Raw genomic sequence first — 12,489 nt, forward strand, 5'->3', positions numbered from 1 at the left:
CTCAGGAATCACAGACTCAAATTCATCCCATATAATAGGACTTAGACCTGCCCCTGTCATCTTGGTTGGAATTGCCCAATCAGAGTCCAAGTCCATCCAAATTTGAGCGATTTTATCCAATAGAAACTGTGCAAACTCCTCAACTCTATCCTGCAGGGGCTCCTCCATTCCCCCTACATAAGGAGGGAACGAGTTACCCTAAATAGGATGGCTGGATAAGCACTTATGTATGTGTACCAGAGATGGGTTCCTCCCTGTTCGGACCGGATTGCCCGAACTGATAGCGACCCACTGGTGACGTCACTGAACTGGATCGACCAGTGCTGGGCTGTGAGCTCCGCCATCTTTTTTTGTGATTTTTTTAGAGGTTTTTTTTTTACTGTTTTGAAGTATTTTCCTGTTCTGCTGCTTGTAAAAATACCCTGCCACTCACCTCCGGGTCTATACCAAACTATATTCCTTCGCCCGAAGTACACTGCTCAGCTCCTTAGCTGTGTTTCGGGCTGATTTTAGCTATGGAGCATGCACAGATGTATAATTGCATGAGGGGAAGCGCGCCTGTTTGCGAGTGAAACATCACGTTGTGAACCAGTGGCAAAGGTAAGTGGAACCCACACACATACATAAATATGTAGACAAAAAGTAAGATGTATTTAACTTTAATTAGAAGATTCTTATCAAACATGTATGCTGCCTGGCTTGCAAAGATTCTGGCCAGCTAACTGATCCACCAAAGAAATTACAATAAGATAATAAAAGATAAAAGTTGACAAACCTGAACACCCAATGAAATGAAGGAAGAGTTCTCATTCTCCCTGATATTTCCAATGTATCTGGAGAAAGCTCATTTCAGGAAGGCAAAATTCTTAGTCCCATTCGTCAGATAGAACCTTCTGTTTTTACCTGATAGATTTTTTTCCCCTCATAGCATTAACGTTCCATAAATATATGGAAAGAAATAATTCAGTACATTTTACATGCCCTCCCAATCACCTGACCACCAAGCCATGCCCACCTGAAGGGGTGGGAGTGGGGGCAATGAGGGTGAATTTGTAGCACCAAGGGGGCGGTGGACGGAAAAAGTTTGGAAACCACTGCTCTAATGTACAGTGTTCCCTCGATTTTCGCGGGGATGCGTTCCGAGACCGCCTGCGAAAGTTGAATTTCCGCGAAGTAGAGATGCAGAAGTAAATACGCCATTTTTGGCTATGGAGAGTATTACAAGCCATCCCCTTAACACTTTAAACCCGTAAATTACCATTTCCCATTCCCTTAACAACCATTTACTCACCATTATTACTGGTGCTCACCATTGAATAAGACACTTAGTGATCCTGATATTTATAATTATATATTTATTTGCAAAAATTATTATTTTTATTTATTTGCAAAAATTATTAGTTTGGCAATGACGTATGACATCATCAGCCGGGAAGAACTGTGGTATAGAAAAAAACCCATGAAGTATTTTTTAATTAATCTTTTTTGAAAAACCGTGGTATAGGCTATCCGCGAAGTTCGAACCCGCGAAAATTGAGGGAACACTGTATACCAATTCTAGTATAAAACAAAAACAATTGATCCATCTAATGTCTCTTTACATCATATGGTATGTATAACCCAATACAAATAGATTTAATCTCTTGCATCTCCACTTTCACAGCCATATATCCAGCTTCTGTCAATTAAAGACATGGATTCAATTGTGATTTTATATATAAAACAATCTCGCTGGACCTTTTTGGATTTGCAGATATAAATTCACCTCCCCAAATTTTATTTATCAAGTGTTTTGTATCTTTTTTTCTTTTTTTTTCACTGATTTCTTTGATCCTTGCTATAATAATGATGTTAATACTGATATCCCCTTTTGTTCCTTGTTTTTTGATGTCCTGGATTATCAAAGGTCTTGATTTCGGAAGGATTGGTGCAGTTTGCTCAAGATCCAAAGTTCATTGAGGCTACCACCCAAGAACTAGCTGATGCCTGTGACTTGACAATAGAAGAGATGGAGAATGCTGCGGACAACATTCTCAATGGTAACAGCAAACCAAGCCCCAATGGCAACCTCTTGCCTTTTGTTAACTGCAGGGACCCAGGGCAGGACTGCGTGGGTGAAGAAGCAGCAGCAGCCCAAAACCCAGATTCTAGGAAAAGTCAAGAGGAATCTAAGGATACCAGGATTTATATCAGCAGCCTGTAGTTGCTGAAGCTGAAAGTGATGTTGGTTTTTTTAATTTGTTTCAATGTTCCTAATGGGTTTGTTTCAGAAGTGCCTCACTGTTCTCGTGACCAGGAGTAACCAGAACAGCATTCTTCATTTATTTCTGTCGGGAAGAATTGCAGAGTTGGGTGGTGTAAAAGAGCTTTTCAGGAGCGAATATAGAACCCCAGCACGTGTCCGTGAAGAAAGAATCAGGAGGAGTCAAAGGCAGTACGTGTCCGCTCCCTTCTTTTTTCAGTCCCTGCACAAGGAACAACAGCTGCTTCCTGAATGTGAAGGAGAAAACCTCAACTTCCTGTGGATGGCCGTAGCCAAAAGGACACTGTATCAAGCGGGTGGTCTTTCAATTCTGCTTGTACAAAAAGGAATCATTTTGCACATGTTCTGTATGAGCCTCACTGTCTCCAAAAAGCCAAGACCCTTCTGATCTACAAGTGGAAGAGACTTCTGCCACAGATCCCACACATTGCTGAGGAGAAGGAAGCAGAAGTTGCACCATCGATCTCGGAGATGCAGGTGGCAATATTGCAGATGTTTCTTGGTGGAAATGCAGAGACTCCCAGGCAGTCTTCTCTGCCAACCAATCAGAGCTCAGGCAGTCGCCTCTGCCAAATTTGAGTTCAAGACAGCTAGCTGTGCCGACGGCTCCAAGAGCATGAAGCCAGCTCTGTCCAAAAAGGAGCAACCCGCCCATTTCTGAGAGAGGTAGTGATGGGCTTATGTAGATCTCTCCTTGTTCTTGCTATTTAATATTTTCTTGAAAGCATGTTCCAATTTTTATTTTTGGATATTTTATTTTATTGTATTTTATTTTTCAAGGGAGAGGAATGGAGTGTTTACAGAGTTTGTAATCACCTGCCTTTTTGATTTTCACCTTCACAAATGTTTTTTTATTTTGTTTTGTTTTGTTTTCCTCCACTGACATTTGGTAGAAGCTAATGATATTAGGAGTTTTTGCCAATCATAATGTATACCAGACTTTGTAATTTTATTTGAAGTAATGAAAATTTCCTTTTTTGTTGTTGTTTTATAATTTAAAGATAGTAGGCAATGCACTTGATATAATCTTGCACATATGAATGATTGATTTGGATTCTTTATAGTACTAGGTATATTTGCAATGTGTGAACGAATGAGCAGGACTGGGTGAATGAGTGAGCAAGTGAATACACACCTGAAAGTGTGCAACTTGATACAGTTCTCCATTTCCTGGTTATAACTGAAGGAGAGCTTTGTCTGGGGTGATTTGAGTGCAAAAATAAATCACTGTCTCTGCTTTTGAAAGGGGAATCAGTAACTCTTTGCATTTTCTGTTCCACAAGATATGCAAAAACAATGCAATAATATTAATTTTGAATAAAATGTGTGAATTGTGCTGGCATTAAAACTGTATAGAAAAACAAAACAAGGGGATTAAAAACAAACAAAAAGAACCAAGTGAGAAGGAGTTATATTTCAATATATTCCGTGTGATGTTTTATTGCATTGATAATGTTTCTGTTGAAGAAACCGTAATACTTGAATTCAGGTCAGTTTCAGTATTTTTCAACTATTTTTTAAAACTGAATAGCAATTGTGCCAAGCAAATATAATGAATTAAGTTTGTTTAAGGGAAAAATAACAATTCTTGTATATTTTGCTGCATGTAAAGTAAATAATTTCGTATTTGGAGTGTGCCAAGCTTTACCTTTGAACTTTAAGTGCTTTTCTACATGTGGTTGGGGAAAAGGGTATACTATTTTTTTTTCATTTTTTAATTTGTATAATGAACAAAGTGTACCTAGTGCTAAGTAATTATCCTGCAACCCACTGACAGGTTGAACATTAACTGATTTTGCATATCTTGTGTTCATTTTCCTTATTCTGCACTTTCTTAAATATGCATGATAATGAATTGGGAAGACTATCTTGCATTTTGAAGCTATGGATTCTTATCCAGCTTTCTTCTTTTGCATAATTTCTCTCAGTGATTCTCCTAATTAAAAGGTGAATAATTCCATATGCTAGGATAATCAAATATATCCAATCCTGTAAACTGAGCTGGCATCAGCAACCTGGGACGGGAATATCTTATTTTTATTATATGCTGCAAATATTACAGTAATTATTGTTATGACATCAAATAATGATCGTCAGATGTTGATTGAATAATTTCAGTAGGGCATAGTGTAATTTTAACCAAATTTGTACGTGTAGAGAAGCTTCACTTATACTTAAGGAGACTATTTAAATATTTTCATGGTAAAATAAGAAGGAAAGAAACAGATTAAAGAAAATAAATAAGGATGTAACAGTTATCGTAACACATGGCCAGTATGAAACAAGAATAATATGCACAATTATAAAATGAATAACATAATAACAGTAACATTGCCAAGAAGTATTTAGAGATTGTGATTAAAAGTCTGATATAAGTCAGAAATCTCATAATAAATAAGACAAGAATTTTATATTGTATTATATTAACTAGTTAAAAAAACATAGAATGTAATTATCATTTTTCAGAATTGAGTTTACCTTAATGAATGAGGATAAGTCATAAAATTATAAAGAATAAATACAGAAAGACGTGATATGGTAGCATACTAAAAAAGATAGAAGGAAATGTTGACCCCTTTCAAATATTTAAACACAGTTGGCAGTTGCTTCTGTAGCCTCCGTTCACAGATTCATACATGCAGTAATGTATAACTGGAAATGTTTGAGCATATCTATTACCGCCTACCTCCAGATCATAAGGGAAGCATTTTGGCATAATTCAAAATCAACCACTTGTTTGAGAATAAGTAAAATAATAGTTAATTAATATTATATGCTGTTCAGGATTCAAACTATAAACATAGTTTGCAATTCAACATTTGGAAACTCTTCTGCATGCCCACGTAATTCTCTATAACACACAGGTCCCAAAAGACGAGGGGATATTGTATATGCATCATAATGTTTATTCATTGATGGAAAAAACCTACATGTCACAGGTCAAAGGCAATTTGATGTAAATATTTCAAATAAAGTTTCTAACAGAACCAACTTTCCTTCACAGAAGAGAGATGAGTAGTTTTTGGAAATGCTACTCATAGGAAATGTTATTTTCAAGAAACGCAGGTCAGTAGCTATCCTACGTATAGGAATCCAACCTGTTAATATCTGATTCTCTGAATACAGACATTCAAATTTCTTCCAAATCAAGTAAAATCTACTCTAGAGTGCTGTTTATACACCATATAGCACCTCTTTCAGAATTATGAAGTTGAAAATTTTAATCATTATTTTTAAACTTTGGTTAATGCAGACATTCAAATGAAACTGTTTCAGAAAGATGGTTTCTAATATTTATCTATTGGAACACACCCAAAGAAGCAACCATCTCTCTGGGTAGTTGGTTTCATCATCAAACAGCTTTTAACAGAATATTCTTACTAAAATGTATTTTGAATCTGTCTTCCTATAGCTTAAATCTATTATATCATCTGTTGCACTCTGGAATGAGAAAACTGATGCTGACTTTTTATGTGGTGTCAGGTATTTGAAGAGTGCTGTTATATCCCTATTAAGTTTTTGGGGTTTTTTCCTAAGACCATCCATAGGCTTCCATCAATCTTTCTCTGAGTCGCCCTATACAATATTTTACTCCAATCTGAAGGAGTCACTGCTGAGTATCATGTTCAAGCCAGGACTGCATCCATTCATAAGCCATCCAGCCTATTCTTAAGCCTCTACAAACTTTGACAAATGTTTGCTGAAATCAAAATATATTATTCTCACTAAACTGACATATTTACCATTTGTTTCTAGGCGATAAGTACATTCAGAAATGTGAAAGCATATCAATTTACTGAGATTTCCTTTAAACTCCAGACTAATTTTATATACTTAGCATCATTGTTTGTCATACTACACATCTCTTTCTATCTTCACAATACATAACACAGTAATTTTTTTCTACTATGTTAAAGTAATAGAATCTGAACATTCCTTATTCTGTTTTGCAATGTAACTATTATTTTGCTTTAGGTACTTATACTCTGTTCCTCAAAGCCAAACAAATCCCATCTTTACTATGAACATAATAAATAGTCATTAATTCAGCTGTTGAAAGTTTCAAAAGCCCTGCAAAATGTTTTGAAATATCCAAAATATTTATAACTATTGATAAACAAATCTTGCTTACAAAAATCTTTGTGAATGTTAATCACAAAACATAAAAGTTTCCCTGAAATTAAAAATTGGCCATCAGTCAATAAATATACTGTCTATAAGACAAAGATACAAAATCTGCACAAGTATTGAATTTCTTCTCTTTCTTTCTTTCATCAGCTTCATATTCTAGGAAATACCTACAGAACTTCTACATGTATTAAAGGCATATTATGCCACATTTTTTATTTGTTTTATTTATTTAATCTTCCCCTTGATATCATGGAGGGGGTAGTTCATATCAGCATCTTGCAGTGCCTTGGAGTAAATTCAGACTTAATGAGAAGTACTTCTAAGTACAATTTTGCTAGTTTAATTTTGACCTTGGGCAAAGCCCATGTTCTTGTGGGCTAATTTAAATTGCTGACTTTTGGCCATAATAAAAAATTCCCCAAGCACCCCCTAATGTTCAACAACAGTAAATGAAATATCACAAAGTAAAAAAAAGGAGAAGCTCACATTACCTAAAGCTCAAAGATACATTACATTGTGCAGAATATGAACAATGTGAACCTTAAGACCAGATGTTATGAATCTACAATATGGTTTATTCCCATAGAAGCATACTGTAAATCCAGAAAAGTTAATATTTCTGATTTTCTGTACAAATTTATTTCAGATGATCATGAACTTTCCCCAAATTTTCTGGAGCTTTTAATACTGCATTTATAACATTTTTTTAAAAAAAAAACAAGTCTGTTGCTACTCAGAAATCTCAGAAACTGCTTAAGTTTTCCCCCAGAATTAGTTTACACTAATTAGTTGATCAGCTGTATAAGCACTCAATTGGTAAGAAATCATAATATCTACACATATACTGCCACATATACAAAATAGTCCTAAAATCTAGATCAACCCTCATTCCAAATACAAATATATATTACAAATTCCGATGAACAAGGAATAAGATTAAAAACAACTACCGGTAGTTGAATTACCGGTATTTTATACCAGCTGTGAAAAGAGCTAAAATATGCAATTACAAAATTACTACTCATTATAACGTTCTGTGTTTACCAATATCAAGATGTTTTCAGGTCAAGCTCAGCTACTCGTGACTTAACGTATAAGGATACACACATATTTTTATGTGATAAATAAGTGGTTTGCTAATGCCTTTCAATATATTTTTTTATTTCCCAGTAATACTTCCAAGGTTTCCCTCCTTAGCTTCCTAGATCAGTCAAGGTCAGCTGGGTGCTACCAGGATCTTTTATTTACAAGATTAAAGTCCACAGGTAGCATAGTACCAGTGTAACTGGTCATATATGGTGCTATTTCCTTATCTCCTGTGGTATATAAGCAGCACCCTTTTTCCCAGTCTTTGCAAATGCCAAATTGCTTTGTTATTTAATTGGTATAAGAATTGAACTGTGACATTGCACATTCAGATAAAGCATAGCTGCAGTAAGTGATGGCATAAGTAACGACTATTGAACGGTGCCAGATCTATACAAAAAGAAGGATGTTCTCCTGGTGATAATAAAGAATTGATCAAAAGGAATAATTTCCGTACTGATCAAGTACTATATAAAGTAATCTACCATATTTATATCGCCAATTTCTGCATATTTACTAACATTTTAAGACTTTATATATTTAACAGTTATTCTAAAAGTTATTATCTGAACTATTCATTTGTGTATATTCTCTAAGCCTCCTATGAATATGCATAATTTTTATGCAAGTTACAGACAAAATAAGTGATAACATTCCAAAAGCCTAGGGAAGAGCATTAATAAACTCTTTACATAAGGTACGGTGCTTATTTTGTGCTTATGTAAAAGAAAAAATCTATGAGTGCTCAAAGATCTGAAAAGGAATCATATTTAGAGTAAGTTATTTTGCCATGATTATGCGTTTGGGATATTAGTTACCGGTATATCTCCAAGTAAAAAAGAAATTTTTCAGTTCAATACTCAGCTTGGTAGCAATGACTTGCTTCATTTCTGAAAACTGTCAGTATATATGAAGACTAACATTAGTCCCAATTTGCATCCTTTTGGACGGTGATCAGTAAAAAACAAAACTGTATCCTGTATCTAAGTGAGAAATTGGTGGATAAAAGGGACGAGTTTGCTGGTGCCAGCACATTTTGCTGGTGGGTAATTGGCAGTTCAGCTCACATGGCTGTAACCTAGAAAGAGAGAAACTTGAGCTACTATGAGCAAAGAGCTACTGCCTCCTTTAAGCGGGGCAGAGTTTGGGGCACGGTAGAAAAAAGATTTGACTTCATAACATGTTCTCTTTTCCCTTTGTATTGAGCTTATATGCTAGATACAATCATTGCACTGCAGCTGGAAGCTTTACAGAATCTAAAGACTGGGCTGTTTCTTAGAGGGGAAAAATGCAAGCATCACACTTGAGTTTGTCTACTTGTGCAACAACTAAAGACATTGATTGCAAATACCAAGATTTCCATCTTTCCCAGCCAGCTTGGTAATTCCACCAGATCAATTATTTTGGATCTATTTTTCTTTTCCTTCCTTCTGCTTGTATGATTTAAATGATGGGAGGGAACAGGGATTAATGATCCAGAGCAGGAGTTCCCTTAGCCCCAGAATTTCTCTGCATCGTCTACCTCTTCAGGTGAACACACTTGATGAAGACATTTCTGATTATGATGATGCAGATACTGCTGCTACTGCAAGGGATCCAATCTGCTTTACTAAACAAACTCCCACTGTCTGAGGAAGCAGCCAAAGGAGCACTATGTACAGGATTGCATCTATTCTGGTTTGTTTTCTACCCCTGGCCCCATATCATTGATGACTTGATGAAGACAACAACAACAAAAAAGGGCAAATGCATTTTTTTACATTTCTTGATAATTTTCAAAGCAATGTATCATTGCTTTCTTTAAATTGATGCCAATATAACAATTGTATGGGTCTCAGCCAGCCTCCTGTGTCTTTTTCCGACTTAGAGTTTGAGATATTTCTATGAAAAAATCATATTTATATACAAATATAATTTGACAACCCAGAAGAAACTTTTAGGCAATACAAATTCCACTAGCTGATCAGTTATTGAGATAAATTGAAGTTTCTGAGATACTTAAAAAAAACATACACTATCCTATAAAGCCCTCGTATATGAACCATGTTCTACACTGCTTTCTATATATGTCAAAACATTACAATATGCATGTGTATACACATATACACACAATAAGATTTTTCATTAGAGAAAAATTGTGGAACAATTGTGAAACAGCCTATTACACATGAATGGCTTTATATTTCACAATTAAAATAAAATTTTACAATGGCTAGAAAACAGATTAGAGTTTAATATTTATATAGGCCTGCAGAAAAAAATGAGATGCTAACAGAAATGCATATAAGGAATTGTTACAAGAATAGAAAACAACATTAACCATTGACCTAATAAGCATTGGAAGCCAAGGCAAAGAAAGGCGTTTATTGCATGAAGGGATGTAACATTATAATCAGAATTCTATTTTTGGAAAATACTTCTATTATTATTTGTTCAATAGAAATCAGGAAATGCAAGTGGTGTGGAGAGTTCTGGGATCAAAAATATATTGGTGCTGTTATCATGACTGCTGACTGCCAACTGTCAGCAATTTGAATCACACCGGCTCAAGGTCAACTCAAGGTTGACTCAGCCTTCCATTCTTCCGAGGTCGGTAAAATGAGAACCCAGATTGTTGGGGGCAATATGCTGACTCTGTAAACTGTTTAGAGAGGCCCATAAAGCACTATGAAGTGATGTCTTAAGTGCTATTGCCAAGTGCTATAATGAAACAATGTTCTGGATTAAATTAGGGTTTCAAAATATAGTACATTAAGTTACTGAATATCTTACAGTTTCCTAAACCAAAATTTACTGGATATAGTCACCTTTCATTTGCAATGGAAAATAAATTTAGCCACATTTTACGTATTGATACATGTTGAAAGTGTGAAATATGATCAAAATCAAGAGTTCATGAACATTTATGAGATTGGATCAGATACCCTTCTTCCTCTGAAATGATTGCTGCAGAGAGAAATGTGGGAGGGGCAACGATAATGTAACCTAATACACAATAATACAAAAAGGCAGGTATTTTTTCAGAGAAACTGGATCCAAGTTTAGCATATACTACAGGGACTACAACACACAGTATGTCTTTACATGCAGTTTATCCTGTACTGTATCAAATAGTGCAGGTTAATGCATAATCCAACTCTGAAAAATTAGACCTGATTTGAGTACAGTAATATTGACAAGATGTGGAGATGAGGTGTAATAGCACACCGCCAATACCAAAGAGTGGATAATTTCTTTAAAAACAAAAGCTATTTCTTTTCTTATATTCACCATTCAGCTGCTAAGCAATTCCTCCAAGCAGAGCATTTCAGTTTCCATTACCAATGTTTTCAAAATTCTGTCATAGTACTGTCATTCTAAATGGCATCCCTCTAAACCTACCACTTCTCATATGGCTGTTCTTGACAACAATGAAAATAGTTAAGTTTCTGAAGATAATAAATTACAAAGCTGCTTTTTATATGGCCCCGTTTATTTGGCCCCGTTACTTATTAAGAAGAAAATTTACATCAGTAATCTATACATTCAGCACAAACAAGGCATTCCAGCTTATTAAAAACAAAACACCTATTGAGCATTAGGATTCTCACAATCTTAATCATGAAATAAAACTAAGAAAGCCAAGCCTGACAAAAAGAAGAAGCATGTGAATATCTGTATTAGAGACAAAGCAAACTGTCCATTTGAGACCCTGGCATGTGCTTTCCAAAATGTACTGCTTTTTCCTTTTCCACCCACTTACTTCTGCTCACAATCTATATTATTTCTGTGCTTCTGGTGACAATTTATTTTGGACATGCATTTCACAGTTGCAGGAGCTAAATACAGAATCCTACAACCCAGAAAACCTATTTAAGAACTGTCTAGGATATTTATTTATATATTTATATATTTATTTGCTTGCTTGCTTACTTACTTTTTAATTATAGTGGGCACATACCGGTATGTGCTATGGACCAAAGCTGCAGGTGAACAAATCTCACATTTTCATTTTTCAATGTCTAGAGAAAATTTGCCATCTTACATGACTGATAAAGATGAGACCATTCTGAAATGAAAAAAAGAGGGGAGAAAATCCTCCTGTTACATTTTCCGAGAGCTTTTATATAGACTGTTCCCAGGCAAACTAGTTAGCTATTGTTATACTACAGTTAGAAACATCTTCAATAAAATATTTAGCTGGGAGGCAAAAACCAAGGCTGCCCATTTCCTCTGTATGTGTAACTGCATGTGGGTGGTTGACCAAGATACGCAAGTAGGTCCTCTTCCCCCATAACTTTGTTACGCATACTTGGCAATGACAGCCTATAACCATTCCAGAAATTTTTGGAAAAGGACAAAAAAAAGGATCGGTTTGTTGTCTTCCAGATCCCTAAAAGTGAAGCAGTGGGCTGAGGGCAAACAGGCTCTGGAGAACAGTGGGGAAAAAGCATAGTGGTAACTTCTCTGAATGATTAAAAGGTGGCCAAATAGAAGTTTGTTTGTGTTCTCTTGATGATCTGCTGCATCTCTCCCTGGGCATACAAAATTAAACATATTTTTCTGACTTTATTCATTACAGTTTATGTTCCTCCAAGAAACTGAAGAAGATATGCATTATCATATCATTAAATATAAGTTGCTATCATTCCCCTTATTTGCCTTAATTTCCTATGTCTTCTCTGGACATATTTACAATATAAGTACCTGTGCAATTCAAAATGTTCATGGCTTAGTATGTTTGCACTGACTTTGCCAGACTCAAAGGCTTAAAAACAACAAGCACAATACAAAATAGATGTCAGCTTTCTTTCCAGTGTATATACCATGGATCGATTCCATGAAAATCGTCATATTACATTAGACATATTACATTAATTAGATTAATAATATGGTCTTCTATTGTAGGACAATTTGAAGTTCTTGACCCATTAATGATAGCCCATTGTTATCAATAAGCTATTTTTTGTAAATTTCTGCCAATAGGGGCAAGTTGATAAAACAACTTTTATTAATCTTCTGTATTACAA

General features: G+C 35.3%; 1 protein-coding gene and 1 long non-coding RNA gene across 2 annotated transcripts in view; one reads left to right on the forward strand and one right to left on the reverse strand.

The window, feature by feature from the left end:
- CACNA1C (calcium voltage-gated channel subunit alpha1 C) overlaps window positions 1-9,317 on the forward strand; it is a 611,798-nt gene extending 602,481 nt beyond the window's left edge. Inside the window, 1 exon segment of the mRNA XM_070756479.1 lies at window positions 1,907-9,317. Coding sequence (XP_070612580.1) covers window positions 1,907-2,203 — 297 coding nt within the window. The 3' untranslated portion in view covers window positions 2,204-9,317.
- LOC139169809 (uncharacterized) overlaps window positions 1-11,505 on the reverse strand; it is an 87,569-nt gene extending 76,064 nt beyond the window's left edge. The window contains exon 1 of the long non-coding RNA XR_011559529.1: window positions 11,397-11,505. This is a non-coding gene — a long non-coding RNA (uncharacterized lncRNA). The remainder of the gene's footprint in view (window positions 1-11,396) is intronic.
- Between the last annotated feature and the right edge of the window lie 984 nt (window positions 11,506-12,489).

This window comes from Erythrolamprus reginae, chromosome 6, assembly GCF_031021105.1.
Source record: "Erythrolamprus reginae isolate rEryReg1 chromosome 6, rEryReg1.hap1, whole genome shotgun sequence".
Classification (NCBI taxonomy): domain Eukaryota; kingdom Metazoa; phylum Chordata; class Lepidosauria; order Squamata; family Dipsadidae; genus Erythrolamprus; species Erythrolamprus reginae.